General features: G+C 60.4%; 2 protein-coding genes across 3 annotated transcripts; one reads left to right on the top strand and one right to left on the bottom strand.

Moving 5' to 3' along the window:
• Nucleotides 1-383: 383 nt before the first annotated feature.
• PSMC5 (proteasome 26S subunit, ATPase 5) lies at nt 384-3,779 on the top strand. 2 transcript variants are annotated; one of them, XM_082778909.1, is made up of 12 exons: nt 387-511; nt 691-762; nt 1,082-1,151; nt 1,251-1,348; nt 1,694-1,750; nt 1,880-2,110; nt 2,323-2,449; nt 2,612-2,802; nt 2,907-3,005; nt 3,143-3,253; nt 3,362-3,448; nt 3,678-3,779. In XM_082778909.1, exons 1-12 carry the CDS (start codon nt 473-475, stop codon nt 3,729-3,731), a joined length of 1,236 nt encoding a protein of 411 aa, XP_082635035.1. In that variant the 5' UTR covers nt 387-472; the 3' UTR covers nt 3,732-3,779. The 2 variants fall into 2 exon arrangements, with proteins under 2 accessions (XP_082635034.1, XP_082635035.1); XM_082778908.1 differs by having other exon boundaries at nt 384-511; nt 1,694-2,110.
• A 99-nt stretch (nt 3,780-3,878) lies between these two features.
• On the bottom strand, nt 3,879-18,666 carry SMARCD2 (SWI/SNF related BAF chromatin remodeling complex subunit D2). Its single transcript, XM_082778907.1, has 13 exons — nt 18,462-18,666; nt 10,591-10,775; nt 9,014-9,056; nt 8,355-8,477; nt 8,120-8,239; nt 7,845-7,940; nt 6,761-6,862; nt 6,314-6,475; nt 5,957-6,054; nt 5,546-5,681; nt 5,260-5,382; nt 5,069-5,170; nt 3,879-4,953 (listed from the first exon to the last, which is right to left on the bottom strand). Exons 1-13 carry the CDS (start codon nt 18,639-18,641, stop codon nt 4,900-4,902), a joined length of 1,524 nt encoding a protein of 507 aa, XP_082635033.1. The 5' UTR covers nt 18,642-18,666; the 3' UTR covers nt 3,879-4,899.
• Between the last annotated feature and the right edge of the window lie 264 nt (nt 18,667-18,930).

The raw sequence follows: 18,930 nt of genomic DNA, 5'->3' as shown, positions 1-18,930 counted from the left end.
TGTGGCCGTCGCCACCCGGCGGGGTAACCGGCAGAGGCTCGGGGGAGGCGGGTTCCTCTCGGGACGGGTCGTTCCGGGCCTGTCCGTACCCTCCGGGGGCTCGTAGCGCGGAGAAGCCGCCGTCGACCTTACCAAGATGGCGGACAAACGCCGACCCAGCCGAAAAACTACCGCGCACGCGCACTCCCCCCCCGCCTCCGTCGTACTGCGCATGCGCATGCCGATCGCTCCGCAACGTGCCGATGGGGCGCAGAATACGCATGCGCAGCACGGCGCCGGTCTTCCCGGAACGCGCATGAGCACTCTCCTCCCCCCCACCCCGCCACTCCTCCTCTCAAGGCCGGGAGGGCGCCGGCCGGCGAGGCGGGCGGGGAGGAAGTGACGTCAGCACGTCGTGCGCTCGTCGGGGGCAGCCGACGGAAGCGGCTCGGCGGCCATCTTTGGTGCCGGCAGGGAGCGGCGGCGGGGCCCGATGCCGGCGGAGAAGATGGCGCTGGACGGCCCCGAGCAGGTCGGGGCGGCGCCGGGGGGCGCCGGGGGGTGGCCGGGGGCGGCCGGGTCCTCGCGGGCGGCTTGCGGGGCGGCGCCGGGTCCCGCTCGGGTCGGGGCCCGCTGGGCGCCGTGACTCGGCGGGGAGCAGGGGGGCCGCGGGGGGCGGGGCGGCTGAGCGGCGCTGTGTCTGTCCCGCAGATGGAGATGGAGGACGGGAAGGGCGGCGCGGGGCTGCGGCAGTACTACCTGTCCAAGATCGAGGAGCTGCAGGTGAGCCGGCTCGGGGGGGGGGAGGGCCCGCGACCTCCCCGTGCTGTGGGCACCCTGCGCCGGGGTACGAGGAGGGTGCGCTGCTGCGGGAGGGGTGGCTCCGAGCACGGCCCCTGGACCGGGTTTTAGGGCAGCGAGATGAGCCTCAGCCCGTAGGGGTGGCGACGGTGCTGCCCAGCTCTTGCTGACGAGGTTCTGGCAGCCACGTCCTGCCGGGCAGGGCTGTGCTGTGCTTCCGCCCGTGCTGGAGCCTGCTCGTGGCTGGTGTGCGTGGTTGGGTGAGGATGCAGAGAGCGCAGCAAAGCTTCTTTCCCTACAGCTCATTGTGAACGAGAAGAGCCAGAACCTGCGGCGCCTGCAAGCACAGAGGAATGAGTTGAACGCTAAAGGTTTGGCTCCGCTTCCTTCATCTCTGTGTGGTGCTCCGTGACCAGCCCTGCAGGGGGCTGCCCCCAAAATCTGTGCTGATGTCCCCCCTCTCTCCATAGTGCGTCTGTTGCGGGAAGAGCTGCAACTGCTGCAGGAGCAGGGCTCCTACGTGGGGGAGGTGGTGAGAGCCATGGACAAGAAGAAAGTGCTCGTCAAGGTATGGTGCTGAGGTGCCACAGGGGCAAGCAGGGCTGGCTCCTGCCCGGGACCTGGATGGGATGGGGCAGGACAGACCCTTGCTTTGTCCCAATGAGTGCACAAGCTTTGCAGGGGGTGTAAGAGCTTAAAAAACAAGGAGTGAGAGCTTTTTTCTCCAGAGGAGCGTATTGCAGCAGCTCTCCAGGGCCCAAACCGTGCACATGCAGGCAGGAGCCACCTGGGGTGCAGGGTGTTTGGTGGGGCTGGGTTCTCTGGCACCTCCCCGCTGTGGTGGGTGGGTTTGGGGCGTGTGGCTGGGAACTTTTAAGGGAAGTGACCCTTGTGGTGGCAACTGCTGTTCCAGGTACACCCAGAAGGGAAGTTCGTGGTGGACGTGGACAAGAACATTGACATTAATGACGTGAGTGTCAGGGGCTACAGGAGGGGACGCGATGGGGCTCTGCGCTGCCTGTCCCCTTCCCTGCTGTGGGGTCACGTGGAAGGGCTGTGCGATACCCACCCATTGAGCTCCCCTCCGCTCTTGCCGCAGGTGACCCCAAACTGCCGCGTGGCCCTGCGCAACGACAGCTACACGCTGCACAAGATCCTGCCCAACAAAGTGGACCCTCTGGTGTCCCTGATGATGGTGGAGAAGGTCCCAGACTCCACTTACGAGATGATTGGCGGCTTGGACAAGCAGATAAAGGAGATCAAAGAAGTGATCGAGCTGCCGGTCAAGCACCCAGAACTCTTCGAGGCTCTGGGGATTGCCCAACCCAAGGTGAGTCCCGACCACTGTGGGCCGGGGGGGTGGCACCGGCTGTGTCGCCCCTGCAGGGGTCCCCACGTGTCCTGGCGGCACTGGGGGGCTGCCTGGGCCTGGGGCTCTGTGGGAGCAGAAGCTGCCAGCAGGGCCTATGCTTCCCCGGGAGTGCTGCTGGGGGTGCTGAGCCCCTTGGCAGTGTCGCTGAGATCCCCACGTGGCACTTTCAGGGTGTGCTGCTCTACGGCCCCCCTGGCACGGGCAAGACCTTGCTGGCCAGGGCTGTGGCCCACCACACTGACTGCACCTTCATCCGTGTCTCGGGCTCCGAGCTGGTGCAGAAGTTCATCGGTGAAGGTAAAATGGTGCAGGGCGAGGCCGCCCCCAGTGCCAATGCGAGCTGGAGCCCCGCTGAGGGCTCCTGCACCTCGGGGTGGCCCGCGGCGGGACGAGCCCCTCCGGCAGGGTGACCTATGGGTGCACGATGCCAGGGCTCAGCTCCCTGTGGTCCCCCTGCAGGCGCCCGCATGGTCCGGGAGCTGTTTGTGATGGCCCGGGAGCACGCTCCCTCCATCATCTTCATGGATGAGATCGACTCCATTGGCTCCTCCCGCCTGGAGGGTGGCTCTGGTGGGGACAGCGAGGTGCAGCGCACGATGCTGGAGCTTCTCAACCAGCTCGATGGCTTTGAGGCCACCAAGAACATCAAGGTAAGAGGGCGCTGAGCTGCCTGGGGACGGGGCAGCGTCCTGCTGGCCCCGTGGCGGCAGCAGGGTGCCCGGTTGTGGTGACAGGGGCTGCACTCCTGCTGCAGGTGATCATGGCCACAAACCGGATCGACATCCTGGACTCGGCTCTGCTGCGCCCCGGCCGCATCGACAGGAAGATCGAGTTCCCCCCTCCCAACGAGGAGGTGGGTGGGGGGCCCGGGGTTTCTGTCAGTCCCCTGCAGTCCAGATCCTCTCCTTGGGGTGGAGCGTGTTGTCCTCAGCCCTGGCTGGGCATAACTCCTTTGCCTTAAGCCCTCGCCTTGCTGCTGCTGTCCTGCAGGCCCGTCTGGACATTCTCAAGATCCACTCTCGGAAAATGAACCTGACGCGGGGCATCAACCTGCGGAAGATCGCTGAGCTGATGCCGGGGGCATCGGGCGCAGAAGTGAAGGTGAGCCTGGCCTTGCCACAGCCCCAGGCTGGCTGGGGGCTCTGGGCAGCCCTGCCCCTTCTCCCTCCTTACCCAGCGGGGTTGCTGGAGCGTTTCTGTCCCTTACAGGGGGTGTGCACAGAAGCTGGCATGTACGCGCTGAGGGAGAGGCGGGTGCACGTCACGCAGGAGGACTTTGAGATGGCTGTTGCCAAGGTAGGCGGTGCAGGCACAGACCGTCCCCGGCAGCATCAGCACAGCCCTGGGGCTCAACGCCAGCACTGAGGGGCAAAGGAGAGGCTAAGGGTGGGGTGGAAGGGTACAGGAGCCCCTTCCCTGCGCAGGGCTGGAGCCTGGTTTTAAGGGTGGTTTGGTGGGTGATTAGGTAGCCTTACAGGGAAAAGGGGGCTGTGTCCTGGGAACCAAGCATCTCCTTCTTGCCCAGGTGATGCAGAAGGACAGTGAGAAGAACATGTCCATCAAGAAGCTCTGGAAGTAAGGGTGAGCTTTGGGCTGTGTTATCTCTAATAAAATGCTGCTGTGGCCACATCTGTGCACTGACTTGGGGAAATGGGCTGCAGGACTCTGCTCCTCGTGAAAGAACCCCAGCACACACACACAGACTGCTGCTAACTGGTTTTATTAGAAAATACCCAAAATAGACAAAATGGTTACACAAAAGACAGAGCAGGCACCCCTGAGCCATACACCCTGGGAATATGTAAACGCCCCCCCTCTGCCTGCGACTGCCTGGAGAAGGCAGGGATGTGCCGTGAGGAGCGTGCAGGCGTGGGGCCAGCGGGGTAAAGGCACTTCAGCAGGGCCAGCGGGCAGTGGCACTGTCCCCTTAGCCCCTCACCCCAGCATCTCCAGTTCTCAGAGCCCCGGGTCCCCGCTGCCCACAGGCTCTTGGGGACAGAGCTACCCCCTCTGCCCCCCTCCCCCCATACCTGTATCAGGCACAGGACAAGTCTCTAAGTCAAACAGCAGGGGGTGGAACAATCAACTGATTGTCAAAAACAACACTAAAAACTCACGTATAAAAAGAACAGCTTGGGCCAAGCCAGCCCTTTGAGAACAAGGAATCACTGCATAGTTTGAGGCAATGAGTGCAGTAAGAGGAACTCAATATATTAATCAAATACAAACCCACTGTACAAAACGCTTTTTTTTTTTTTTTTTATAAAACCTGTTCACAAAAATAGTGCAAAACGTCGGGCACCAGCAGGGCTGGCGTTTGGAATGACAAACTTTGGTTGAAGAGGGGCAGGACCAGGCCTGCCCTCATGGTGCTGGGGAGGGCTGGCGGGGCAGGCAGCAAACTCCAGGAGGGCTTTGGCCAGAGGCAGGGCAAGGAGGGGAGCGAGCTGGACAAGGCGCTCACAGAGGGCTGCATTCAATGCTACAGGGAGAGGTGAACGGCAAAAGCAAGGACATGTTAATGCACCAGAGAGGCTGCAGCAGGACTCGGGGGAAGCAGGAGACCCTCTGCTGCTCTGCCTGCGGCTAGAGCTTCCTGGCTGAGGGGAGCCCAGGGGCATGAGGGGCTCCGAGCCCCTCCAGGCACGTAGGGTTTGTGCAAGTGCTGTATTCGATTCCAGTAAGAAGTACCGTCAGGCTCAGGCAGCAGGGAGAGGAGAAAGAGCTCCCGAGCCCCCACTGGCCCCTTAAGTGAGGCGGATCCCAAGCACTTGTTCCAGTTCCTGCCGACGCTGCTGGACCTAGAGGAGGTGAGGGTGGGCGGTCAGGGAAAGAGGCTTGGGACAGCCCCCCCCCCTCCCCTTCTGCCCCCTTATTTCAGCCCACGGGAGCACCCCAACCCGGCGCAGAGCCCACCTTGGCGAAGATGTGTCTGCCCACAGCCTCCTGAGCCCAGGGTTGCTGGTAAAACTCAGCTCGCCGCTCCTCTTCAGGGTTCCCAATCACATCCGTTATGATCTGCGCAAAGCAAAGCACGGGGGAGAGAGGGTGAGCACCGCAGGTGGCTCCCTCCTGGACTCTTAGCTGGCCCATCCCTGAAATTTTACTTTGAGGTCCCTCCTCTGGGATTTGATCCATTCCTGGATGAAGTCCTGCGGGTTGTTGCTGAAGCTCAGCATGAAGTCACGCTGTGTCTTCAGCTGGTTGATGGATTCAATGGTCTCGTGGATCTAGAAAGGGCAGGAGATGAGAGACAGCTGTGGGTGACCGGGTGGGAGCTGGGGTCATGCAAAGTCCCCCTAAACATGACACAGCTCGGGGGGCAGCCCCAGGAGACCCGAGCTGCTCCCTGCCTGCAGCTGTGGGGGCTCCAGGAGAGGTGGGACCCCGCACCTTGGCATCCAGGGAGGCGATCTCCTGCTGGTTGGTGGTGGAAGCCAGGAAGTTGCTCATCTGAGCTTTCAGAGGGTCATCCACCTCCACGTCGATGTCATAGCAGGCCGTCTTCTTCTGGTCATTGGGATCCACGCTGGGAGGAGGCAGTGTGTTGGGGTGGGGGGAGGCTTCCTCAGCCTCCACCCTGCCACGGGGGGGGATCCACCCCTCCATAAGGAACGCAAGTACCCCGCTGACTGTCCCAAGGAGCCCCCAGTGTTTGGCTGATCCTTCCCAAGTGCTCACTGCTGCTTGGAGCTGGAGGCTGCGTGGCACCCAGGGATGCTGTGCCCCATCAGGGAGGTACCCCCCTTCCTCCTGGCAGCCCACCCCCAAGGAGTAGTGCTCGGCACCTCCCCACACCCCTACCTGATGGTGTGGTTGATGATGATGGGATCCGGGTGCTGCAGGAGCCCTGCCAGCTTCATGGGGATCTCAGAGAAGCGCATGCGGACACAGTTAAAGATCTGGAGGGGCAGAGCAGAGTGTTTAGCTTCCGATGTCAGGGGCTTCTTCTACCCAGCATGAAAAGGGCCAGGCAGGAGCAGGGACTCCCCCAGCCCCAGTTGGTGCGTGGCAAGCTGACAGATGCACACCAGAGCATGCTTTTTCCGACGTTTACAGGTGGGAAGGGTGCTCTACACCCAGCAACGCCCCAGGTGAGTCGTGCTGCTACAGCAGGGCAGGGGCACCCACGAGGCATGCCAAGGAGGGGTACGGACCGACCTGACGGAAGTAGCGGTTGCAGTTGATGTATTCCTTCTCGTGACTGTCCTGCAGCTTGTTGTGCTTGATGTAGAGCCAGAGCGCCTGCATGATGCTGGCACGGGTCTGGGTGTGCACCCCCAGCAGGCGAGCCAGGCGAGGGTCCAGTTTGTACTGTGGTGGCTGCAGGGACAGCACACATGGGATTAAAGAGAGGAGGGGGTGGCACGTGGAAGGGCCCTCCTTCAGGCACAGTGCCCCACACAGCCCTTGGGTCATTGCAGGCTGTGAGGGCCAAGCCTGGAGCTCTCTCTGCTCCTTTTTATCTCCACTGTGCCCCACACCAAATAACCCCAGAGCATCGCAATAGCCTCATGAGGCTCTTGCCCCAGCCCAGGCTCCTCTAACTGCTCCAGATGAGCCATGCCAGCGGGGGGGGGCAGCTCCCACACGACCCCCAGCACCTACCTGGTGATCCAGCATGAGCAGCAGGGTGCACTTCACATTGACATCACCAGGACGCTTCACTTGGAAACCATCAGTCTCCTGGGTCGTGGGCAGTCGGTGCCACTGTGAGAGAGCAAGGGGTGACTCTTCAAGCAAGCCAAGCACTAACAGGACCCAGGAGATGACGGAGCCAGTGCCTGGGCTCTGTGCAGGCAGGCAGACAGCCTGGACCCTCCGTGCCCCCCCCAGGCAGTCCCTGGGAGTCCAATCCATCCACCCAGGGAGCCAACTCGGTCCTGTGGACACCGGTATGCTTCAGCCCAGAGATGGCTGTAGGCAGTTCGGGTGGACTGCTTGCATAACAGCCCAAGCACTTGATACCAAAGGCTCAAACAGCTCCTGGGGTGCTGCTTCACCCACTGCAGGGGCTGGATGTCTCAGCTGCTCTCACAAGCCATCCCGCATGTGATGGGGATTTACCTTCACCAAGGGGGCACCACTGCAAAAATGGGTGCTTCCCACAGGAACAGCATGAGCTGCGTGCAGGGCAAGCCTGCATCAGGCAGAAGCACCCACAGAAGACCCGATCCCACCTACGGGGTATCATCACCTGTGTCTGGTCCCCGATTCACAAATCTCTTGGGGGCCTGGGACTGCCTGCAAGTCATACATCAGAGCCACATCCTTGCTGCAGCGTGACACCTCTCGGCTCCAGCCGTGGACTTGCAGGTGTGAGGGGGTTAAGAGCCAACCCTGGGGCAGCCAGGAGCTGCAGCCTGCTGCTGGGAGCTGTCCAGGTGAGAGGGGGAGGGCTGGCCACGCCGGGCTGCCAGCCAGCCCCGCAGAACTGAAAGCTGCAGCCTGGAAAGCGCAGCGGTGTGGTCCCCGGGGAGGGCTCAGCACTGCTCCCCTGCATACACAGCAGCACCAGAGCTGCCTCTCCACCCCAAAGAATCCAGTGAACCTTGCTGATGCTGGGCTGGGGAGCTGAGCACCTGCAAGGGAAGTGGCAGGACCATCTCCCCTCTCCCATTGCATCAACCAGTTCTCCCCATCCTGCCTAGGGCACAGAGGCAGCCCTGCAACACAGCCAGGCACAGCTCACCTCCACCAGATGGTTGTCTGGCCCATACAGCTCTTTGTCCAGCTCGATGACGAGGCTCTTGAAAAAGGAGGAGAACTTCCTCTTCTGCTTGCTTGGCTGCAAAACAGAGTGTGAGGCTTGGCCTGACACTGCCAATCATGGAGGGCCCCAGCCCAAATCACCGCCTCCAGCACCCAGGGAGCCAAATGCATCGCAGCTTGGCTCTCAGCACAGAGCACTGTGAAACCAGCACAGCCTTCCTACCGCTCCTGGTTCATCCCTGCCCATATCCTTACATCCTCCAGCAGTTTGCCCTCCACACGTAGCTCCCAGGAGGCCACACGCTCACCACCCTCCCCTTCTTCTTTGGCTGGGGTGAAAGTGTTGGAGATGTAAATCCTCAGCTTCCGCTTTTGCTGTGGAATAGGAAAACAAAGAGGGGGACACTTGGAGCAAGAGGGTGGCTAGCAGCACCCGTCTCCTACCTCCACCTCCCCCCCAAGCTGCTCGCTGCTCTGCTCCATCACGCACCGTCAGCGGTTTCTTAATGGCCTCCTGAATCTCCATCCTCTTCCGAGCGATGGTTTGGTCCAGCTTGCGCTCAAAGGCAAGGAGGTCCATGTAGGCCTGGGATTCTGGGACCAGCTCCCGGATCTGTCAAGTGGAAGCAGTCAGGATGGTGCTGCAGCCCCCACATCCAACCCCAGCAACTCCATCAGCACCAGGTTGACATACCAAGGAGTAACCAAGTGGTAGGCCTGGCACAATTTGTCACTTCAAACAATTTCTCACTTCAAACAAAGACTACAGCCTTGCAAAGCTCTCCCCAGATCACAGAGCTGTACTGTTTGGAACTTATCCCCATGCCAGACGGCCTGCCCTGGATCACAGGCAGGTAACTAAACTCTGTGCTGTCAAAAGAGACCCCCAGGAGAGAAGCTCAGGAGTAACTTGGAGTCTCCACCCTAAGCCACTTCTGCTTCTTGCTTGCCCAAAGTCGTGCTTGTCCAACCTGTGCACACCCTGCTACACTCTCCTGCTTCCGCACAGGATGAGACAGAAATCTTCCAGGCCAGTTTGGGACTGAGCAGAAGCAGTGAGCAAGCAGAACATGGCCCGGTGAGAACACGATCATCCTCCCATGGGGACCTCCTCACTCCAACATCACCTTGCACTGAGGTGACACTCACCCTCTGTGGCAGGACCTTGTCAGCCATCTTCCTCCTTTTCACCCTGCAAGACGCATGGACAGAAAAAAAATAAATAAATAACCCTATAGCAATTGCAGGACACCGTGGGTCTTGCTGCCTCGTCTTGGGGGCCACTGCCCAGAGCCCGGTGGCTCTTTTGGCCACTTCCAGGCATGATGCATGGGGATAGACTCTGGGGAGGTGTCACCGTGGCAATGCCAGCTGCATGCCATGCGCACTGTTCAGTCTGAGGCAGGTTCCAGGCTCCTGATGCAGCAAACAGCACGATCTGAGGCAGTAAGTCGCCTGTCAAGGCTGCTCTAGGGGACTGTCACTTGGAGTTGCAGAAAGGGGATGAAGGAAGTCTGTAAGAGCATCTAGAGTACATGCCCTTGGAGCAAGTGGATAAGAGATTAGATCCCTGTGGGCAAGCCAAGGCAACTGCAGAGGGGGAGGTGTGGGAGCTCTATACCATCAGCAGGGAAAGAAACCCAGTCCCTGGGCCCATTTTGCTGTGCAGCTCCCAGAAGGAGAAATACACAGGAAAATGCTGTCGTCTTCTGCCCCATTTCTTGCTCAGATGTGTAGAGTCCCGTATGGGGAGAGTTTCATTTCCCTTGGCAGTGTCTAAACCAACAGGGCAGGAAATGCGGCATCAATGCTGCCATCTGGAGGTGTCCCAGGATTTGGCCACTAAGGGCTGGCAGGTCCTGGCCCACCACCCCACAGCCAGCTGGGAACAAGGAAGCTTGGCTGGGCTCTGCGTACAACCCAGAGCTCCCCGGCCATGCATGGCTGATCCCACACAGCTGTGGCCTTATCCGGCTGCTGCTGTCCTCGTTCAGCAGGTGAGGATGCCTCTGCCCCTCGTCCTTAGTCCCCAAATTGCTCTGGAGCACTAAATGGATGTGCAGCCCTGGCACAGAGACTGTGACTCCCTGTGAAAGAATCAAGAAGCCCTGCTGTGCAGCAAGGGCAGGGAGCAGGACCTGCACATCTGTTAGGACAGAGGGGCCCTGAGAAACAGCCTCCAGTAACCAAGAAACCCTTGCGGAAACAGGACCAGGCAAAGCAGCCTCATAAACAAGCAAGGAGCTGCTGGCAGAGCCCCACGGCACAGAGACCAGCCCAAGCAGTCACACTGAGACCGCAGTCCCGTGGAGCATCCCTGCAACTTGCTGCCCCCATCAACTCTGCTTGGGAGCAGCCTGCCTTGTGCCAGGACCGGGAATGAGCATCCAGCTGCATCTGTGCCTGCCAGGAACAGCACGCCCTCCCTTGAGAAGGGGGAAAGACTCTGAGGAGCCGGTGCTGAAGGCAACAAGTGCAGCGAGGCTTTTTGGCTACTGGTGCTCATAGCGAGGGGAAGCCGCAGACCAAGCGATCTGTCCCCCACGCTCACCCGCCGCTACCGCTCTGCATCCCAGCACCAAGCTCTGGCAGCTCTCCTGCTGCTGGGGGTTGAGCCGTGCTGTGGGTTTTGGTGGAGCAAAGCAACCAGGAGGCAGCGGCCGGACCCAGCAGGTCAACCCCCCTGACTCCAGCCTGGCTGCGGGTGCTCCCGCACCACCCCTTACCCTCTCCGCTGGCTGGCCATCGGCGGCTGTGACTGGGGGGCCAGCAGACGCTTCCTGAACGGGTCCATCATCGACTGCGGCAGGCCAGGTCTCAGCGGGGAGGCTGCTCCATATGGGGGTGCTCCCGGTGGGCCCACCTGCAGCCCCGCCATGGGCATCCGGCCACCTGGAGGCATCCCAGGGCGCTGGTGCGGGAGAGAGGAGAAGGGGCGTTAAACATGGGCCCTTAACCAGGGAAAGGGCATCAGGAGCAGCAGCCGTAATTCCTCCAGGAAGAGGAAGAGGAAAGCAGGAGGAGGAGCTGACCACAGGGGCCTCACCCCGAGGATGGATGCAGGGCTGGGGACACCCAGTGTGCTGGCAGGTGTGGAGCCAAGCCGCTGCCGTGCTCCTCCCCACGCAGAGAGGGACATCGGACCTGTGGTGGCGCAGACCTGACACCCCAGGGACTGCTGATGGCAGCATGGGTTGAGTGGTGGGTTTGTCTCTGGGGCTGGTGGATGTTCCTCCTGGTAGCACCCCTTCCTAACAGCCTGGGCATGAGGCCGATGTGCAGGGCGGAGGCTGAGCTCTGGGGATGGGGACGTCCCCTGCACACAGGGGATGGAGGCGAGGGTTCATCCCCACCAGCACTCCAGCTCCTGCTGCATCCTTTCCCCTCCAGACACCCAGGAGGGGCATTTACAAGCCCCAGTGTAATGCTGAACAACTTCTGCAAGGAGTCCTGACCTGGGGCAGCACTCACAGCCCCTTGGCCAGCACCAGCACTGCCAGCTTGCGGGTGCCACTGGCTCTGCACCACGCGCAGCCCCCGGGCACTTGACAAATGGTCACAGCATCCCCCTGCTGCCTGCCTCTACCTGCTCCAGCATGCTTTGCTGGCACCCTGAGCCAAAACCCTCATGGGATCCTTTGATCCTCCAGCTCCCCATTGGTGAGGAGCTGGCGAGCCTGGGAAAGCCACGGAGCCAGCAGAACAGCATTTCTCCCCTGCCACAGGCTCCTCGACATGCCAAGACAATCCCCGTGGCTCCTCTCCCGCCTTTGCTTCTGACCTGCATCCTGAGGACAGAATTGAGGCTTCGGTGAAAAAGAGCTAACGAAGCTGCCTCGTTATCCTGAAGGGGCCAGGAGCCCGGCAAGGAGAGCTCAGCTGCAGGCAATGCTGCAGGCTGACGAGTTTATCTACGTGCAGGTATTAATTGCAGTGCAAACCCAGTGTGAGACCACCACTGGCAGCCTGCCTGGCCTCAGCAGCTTTTTCAGGCAGGCTCAGAGCCATGGCGGGCGGTCAGAGCCCAAACCCACTCACCTCCTTGCTGGTGTGGCTGAACAAACAGTACATGGAAGAGCTCAAGGAGCAAGAACGGCTCTTCCTCCAGAACCACGAGCATCTCTGCAAATGCCAAACCCAGCTGGAAATCCCCAAAATACCAGCCTTAGCATCGAGAAGTGCCTCACAGCTGGAAATCCAAGCAGCAGCAGGCCAGGAAGTGGCAGGATCAGGACTCCACGCTGGGTTTCAAAAATACACACACAAAGCCTGTTGCACAACCATATGCTGCTTTCACCTTTGCTCAGCTTGCCTTTGAAGCTGCACCTACAGCTCCACAGCTCACCAACCTGCCTGCGCTACAAGGCAAAAGCTTTTTCCTAACAGCCCCCAGATGTTTTTCTCCCTTTGATCAGCCACATTTGGGCAATGACTCGCAACGAGCAGGACTGCACAGGCGTTGTCTGTGCAGTCCTGCTCACTGCAGCTCATTGCCCGGGGCTGTTCAGCAGTGCAGCACAGCTACTGGAGGACCGTGCTCTGGGAACTGTGCTGACTTGCCTGCGAGGGCTTCTGAAGAACAAGCGAGCCAGGAAAAGGGGCTGTGAAACTTGTAATTAGATTTAAAAAAAAAAATAGGGAAACCCCCAGAAAAGGGGGCCAAGGCTATATGCAGACACTCTGCGGTCACCCGTGACACTGTGTCTAAGAGCCCCTGAGCCACCAGCAGCATGGAGAAGACAAATGGCCACCAAGGAAACACCTGGGTGTTGCTCCAGCACCAGCAGCCCATGCAGAAAACCATCTGCAGTGCCACAGTGAAACCAGGGTTTCGCAGGTTCCCTGCACGTAGCTTGACACAGCTGCAGGACAAGGACCCCTTGCGCAAGCCCATGGCTGGGGCAAACACTGCTGGCAGCCTTCTTGAGCAGCTATGAGACGACACGGCCACAAGCAGCTCCTGTTCCCCTGGCACTGACACCAGGCCCTGAGGTTCCTGTGCCACTCCCTGGGTCACGTTGCTGAATCCATCCCTGAAATGAGCGATACGGGGACTGTCTGAAATGAACTGAGGTCTTCAACAGCTCCACACAAGGGTAACATCTACTGCACGGCTCCCACGCATCTGTCTGCTTGTGGGGAGGCCACAGACTGCTCAGAGCCAGGGAAGCTTCTGTCGGCCAGGAGAGAGACGGCACAAGGACGAGCGGACCTGTCCTACTGCAGACGTGAACATCCCTTCCACAGACGACCCAGGACCATCAGCCTCAGTGAAGCTGCCTGTGGAGTGAGCCCCTTGTGGACCTGCATTTGATCATTTTGACAAGCACCACAGGGAAGGCAGAATCCTCCGCGTATGTTTTCTTCTCTGTTTACCCGTAAGATTTGCAAGGAGCAGATGGAGAAGTCTCTCAGCAAAGCAGCGCAGCCCCTGCTGTGTCCAGCCAGCACCGTCTGGGGCCACCAGCCCCCTGGCCTAAAGGCTGCAGGCTCCTGGCACGCAAACACAGCGCAGCCTTAAAAAGCTCTGGTTAAGCTGTTAAGCAGCATTACAGCCCCAGCGGGGTGAAGCCTCCAGCACCCTTCAGAAGCCCTGGAAATTAGCAGGATGCAGGAGGGTTTAAATTCAGGAACTTTTATTAGAGCAGCTCAATTTGAGACCTTCTTCACATCCTTCCTGGCTAACGGAGCTCCGTGGAGCAGGCTCGGGGGCTCCATCCACCCCTCTTCATCTGAGCAGCGCTCTGGTCCTGCCCCTTCCAGACACCTCCTCGTCCTCCCCTCTCTGTCCCACCACCGCCTCCTCCTCCTGCCAGCAGGGCGGACAAAGGGCAAAATCTCGCAAGCTCCGCTCCAAGGAACGAGCTGGATGGCATCCAGCCCTCCCCGTGGAGAATGAGTAGAGCCATTTGGAAATGGGACAGAAAACAGCTTGTTTCTGCTCCCTGCCAAAGCTGAAAGAACGAATGGGGCTGGCTGCAGTGCCGTGGTTCATCCCAGGTCAGCGTGCAGGCCTCTTGCATTCGGGGAGCTCTGTTTAGAGTCAGCTTCAATTGGATCTAGCGGGGGCTGGAATGCCTCTCGATGGACATTTGGTTGCATGGTAGGAGCCTCCCAGCTTGCCAAAAACCTCTTCTTGAGGAAGGGCAGGCCAGAAATCAGATGCTGGTAGCAGAAAGGGAAAAACAAGGGGAACAATAAATTGAAGGATGGATCTGCGAGAAGGCAGGCTTGGGAGCGAGTTGGAAGAAAAGCTGCAATTCAGAGAACAGCTCCAGAGTCTCTCTCTGTCCTCCCTCTGAGAGCACAGATCTTCCCTGCAGCCCCCCGAGGAGGGGGAAGCTCTTCCCAGACACAGCACAAACAAAAAGGACCATCTGCATCAAAAACAAGAGCTCGCCCGTCCCACCGTGCCTCTCGTCAGGAATGTGAGTGGAGCACGCGCTCCCGAGGGCCACCACGTGAAGGACACGTGCGTGCGAGAGGGCTGAGACACCCCGAGCCCCCGCGGCTTCCTGCTAATTCCCCAAAACACAGTCTCGAGAAGCGCTCATAAACATGCCAGCTGACCGGCCTTTCCTGACACACATCCCGTTTTGGCTCTGCGCAGAAAGGAGCGTTCACTCTTTGCACACACTGAGGCTCAGGGAGGGAAAGCCCACGTGCATCCTCACCCGGGGCTCTGGAAGCTGAGTCTGGAGTGGCGCCAGGGGACGGCTCTTCCTGCGAGCTCCTCCAGCTTCCCATTGTGCCACAGGCAAAAAGCAAATCCTGCTCGGACAGGATCCCAGCTCTGCATCAGGCTGGGCTCACAGACAGGTCAATCGCCCCAAACCATGGCTCGGGGTGAACCATGGCCCCGCAGCATGCCTCCAAAGGCTGCTGTGTCTCTGTTCATTCTTATCCATGAGCAAATCCCTCCCGGGAGGGTGCCAGGAAGAGCCTGGGTTAGCATCGGCAGCGACCTTCAGCAGCAAGGCGTTACTGCCACCGAGGTGCCGCTGCTCACTGCGAGCTCTCGCACAGCACCTTGCTCCCAGCCAGCTCCGAGCCACGGGCAGGCTGCTGCACCGAGGCAGCTCGCGATGCTTGGAAGATCGGCCGCGTTTCAGGAGTCGGAGTCTCCGCTAAAATCTGTAGGTGAGGCAGTAGTAAATGAAAGGAGGAATGGCAAAGCAACAGGCAACAAAACCGAGCAGACTGAGGACATGTGCTGGCAATGCGTCAAGCACCAGCCGAGATATTCGGGTCCTGACAAACCTGCCTGTCTGGGGCCTCATATCTGCAGCCACAGATGTTCCAGGTCAGAGGCTCTGGCTGCCACGAGCCGTGCAGGCTGCGCGGCTCATGTCAGGACCCAGGCAGCAGCTCCGCTGCCCTTGGCACGAGCACACCGGGCTTGTACACTGTGACACGCGGGCTCGGGGGAAAGGCCAAGCTAGTGAAGTTTTCTCCACAGCTTCCATGCTACAGGGACTTGGCGAGCACACAGACGTGATGCGCGTGTTATGGCCTGGGACTTTCACCTCGTGCCAACATCCTGCATTTGCCCTCCCTGAAGGGTAGGGCGATGAGGGCAGGACAGGGGGAGAAGGAGACCAGAAACAAAGAGCGACCTGAAGAAAAGAGACCGCAGCAGGCAGAGAAAGGGAGAAGGCAAGGGATTTAAATGATAACAGAGGTGTTAACGCAAGCAGGAACAAGGAAGAAAGGTGTTTGGTTCCCACTTGAAAGAGAAACTGCGGTAGCCTCGGTAAGGCAGCATGGAGGCACCCATGGGAAGAGCAGTGCCTGGCACAAAACACGGCTCAGATGTCCAGGGAGCGGTGCTGAGAGCCCCCGAACAGAGGAAGACAGAGCAAGGGCCTTCAGCACCGAATTCTGGAGATGCTTTCCACCCAGCAGAACCTCACCGCCATGTCTCCACAGGAGAAACAAAGGGTGCTCTGGCCTCTGTGGTTGCCCGCCTCCCTCTTGCCCCGAGAGGAGAGCATTTCTCTGCTTTGTATCATCACTTAAATTAATGGGATGCTCAGCCTCTGATGAAACCTGCCTTGGAAACCGTCTCCCCCGGGAAGGGTGGGTCACACAGCCGGGCACGAGGCTGGTCCCTGCAGCTCCAGCCCCAGCCATTGTGCCCGAGCTGCCTCCGAGCCGGCCCCGCTCACCCGACGAGCTGGAAGCCCACTTTCCTCCTCCCCAGCGTGGATCCAGTGGATCTGCAGACCGCAAGCCCCAAACCCTGCCCTGGCCATCCAGAGCCCCACTCCACGAGGAATCAAAGCAGCTCAGCCTCCTGGCTCCTCCGAAATCAATTTGTTAGCAGTTGTTTGGATTGCAACAGCCTTTCCGTCCCATGGAAATGGGATTCCTTCTTGTCAGCAAGTGCCAATGAAACCCTTTTAACGTGGCACTTCACTAACTCTGCTTTTTGCCACTGATTTGTGCCAGTAAAGCAAAAGCACATGCTAACTTCAAGGCCAGAGCACCATTTTGCACAACCCTTTCCCCACTGCACGACCTGTGTTAAAGAAGAGCTGTGTCACAGAGCCAAGCCTGCTCCCTACAGCAGCATCAATCTCGTATCTCGGGAGAAATCTCCTGAGCCTGAAACTTGCACCACAATAAACACAAGTAACTCCTGTTGAATTTACACAAACCTGTGTGTCGGAATGCGGGCAGCTGCCACCAAGCAGCCAATCACCCATTCCCTGAGCACGCTCCTGAAAATCCCTCTCCTTTCTGCTCTGGAAACATCAGCTCCCACTGGTGCCAGAGGGAGTTGTCCTCTTGAATTCCCTCCTTGAGCTGCTAGCGAATAACCAGACGTGCCAGGATGTCAGAGGATTAGCGTATGTTTAATAATCCACTGATTAAGAAGCCCCTAAGCACTCACTGACATACATGAGGGCTGTTGTGTTTTCTAGTGGCCAAATAATGGACAAAGTTCTTTCTCACACCAGGGCATAACAGAGCAGAAGGGGCCTGAGTCACTCGCTACCCCCTTAGAGGTCCCGCGGGCATGGCAGGGCTGACCGCTCAGCAGGGAGGAGCTGCTTTCCACCGCCTGGAAATTGCAAAACAAAGGCCAGACCGTATTGATTAGACCCACTGTCCCCTCCTGCTGCAAGGCAACCGCCAGCAAGCAGCCAGCCAGACACAGCCCATGGCCAGGCACAGCCCACGCTGCTCGCTGCCGCCCTGTGCGATGTGGATTTCCCGAAGGCTGCAGCGCAGCGCCATATGCTCAGTCCCACCCTACCCCATCCACACGCTTCCAGCACCTGCTCTGAGCACAGCATTTTGGCTGGCACAGGGGGAAAACAAGCATATGTTCTCCCGTTTACCCGCAGTGGAGCGGCAAGCGATGCCCGGCAGGATTTTGCACCCTGCTGCAAGGCAAACCCTCGGGATCCCGCCTGGCCCTTGAGCCTTTGAGTCGAGTTACAGCCGATGCACGCCCGGATTGGTCTTGGCTGCGCCATCTCAGTTTTCACTTTTCGGCTTCCCGGGTCGTTTCCTCATTTTCTGTTAGCAAGGTTTACAAGTTGGAAATTCCCTTGGCTTCATCGATTTCTTAAGTTTTAATGCGTGCAAACAACGCGGCAGTGCTGGAGGAGGCAATCGTCAGTGGTTCAGAACACGTTGCACAACTGGGCTCCTCCATTTCCAGCTTGTCTGCAAGACTCTGCTGTGCACCAGAACCAAAATAATCGCCCCGCATGCATGAGCGAACCAACAGGCAAGCTGCGCACGCAGGGGGAGGCTGAAAGTGAGCGTCAGACAAAATCTCTCTCCTACAAAACACTTGCAGGCAGAAGAAAGAGCAGTTTCTGTGGCTTCTCCAGGACTGCTGATCGGATTTCCCTTCCCAGCCCTTGCCTGTCCCCATTCTTTCCCCTAATATTTGCGAGCACCTGCATCACCACCACTCCATCTTCTTCCTGAAAACACCCACCTCACGTTTGCAACGGTCACCTCTACGTTTGCAACAGACGCAGGCAAACGGCTTTCAGGGCACGAAACGTGCAACGGGGGCACGGCCGCGAAGCCAGAGCTGCGCGCACGGCGTCCTGCAGCAGCTCGCGCCTCCCGGGGGGGTTCTCCCATCGCCAGCGGCCCCCGAGGGTGCTCGACTGGGCCCCCCCGTCCCCACACGCTGCCACAGGGCCGATGGCTTCACCTCCCACAACTTTTTTGGGAATTGCCAAGCGCTCACGGCGCAGTACGGAGCAGCGGCGGGCGCTGCTGAGGAGCCAGGCCTGGTAAACCCGCGGCCACCCCGCAGCGCCCTGGGCTTTTTTGGGCCCGGGAGGGGTTGGGGGGGGGCACCTGCCCTGAGCCAAGCCCGGGGGGGCCGTGCTGGGGGGCTCAGGCCGGGTCCGGGCTGGGTGCCGGGAGGGGCACACGGGGAGATGGAGCTCCAGGACTGCCCCCCCCGGCCCAGCCACAGCTCACGAGGCCTCCAAGCCCCGCAGCCCCCCCCGGCCCCAACACCCTCAGGGCTCCCCGAGCCCCCTCAGGGCCCCCCCCGGCCCCTCCCGCCCGTCCTCCGGCCCCCCTCAGGACCCCCCCCGCCCCCTCCGGTCGCCCCCACCTGGTACTGCGCGGCCGCGGGCCCCATGGGCCGGTATCCCGGAGCCGCAGCGGTTGCCGGAGCCGGGCTGGGGCCTCTCAGGATGCCGGGCCCGGGCCCGGGCCCGGGCCCGGGGGGCGGCGGGGCGGCGGGGGCGGCGGGCGGTAGGGGGCTGAGCGGGAAGGCGCCGCGGGCGGCCATGGCGGGGCCTGAGGGGAGCGGGGAGGGGGGGGGCGGCCCCGCCCGCGCTGCGATCGGAAGCGGCGGCGGCGGCGGCGGCCGGGGCTGCAGGGAGCGCGCGGCGCCCGCAGGCTCCGCCCCCCGCGCAGGCTCCGCCTCCAGAGCGAGCCCCGCCCGCCCCGGTAGCCCCGCCCCAGGGCAGCCCCGCCCCGCTCATGGCCCCGCCCCCCAGGGCTGAGCGCGCAACCCGCAAGGCGGGCAACGGGAGTGGGAGTGGGAGTGTGTGTGAGTGTGTGTGTGAGGGTGTGTG

The sequence above is a fragment of the Aythya marila genome (assembly GCF_965140915.1).
Source record: "Aythya marila genome assembly, chromosome: 25".
NCBI lineage: Eukaryota > Metazoa > Chordata > Aves > Anseriformes > Anatidae > Aythya > Aythya marila.
This window is presented reverse-complemented; position numbering and strand designations above follow the sequence as displayed.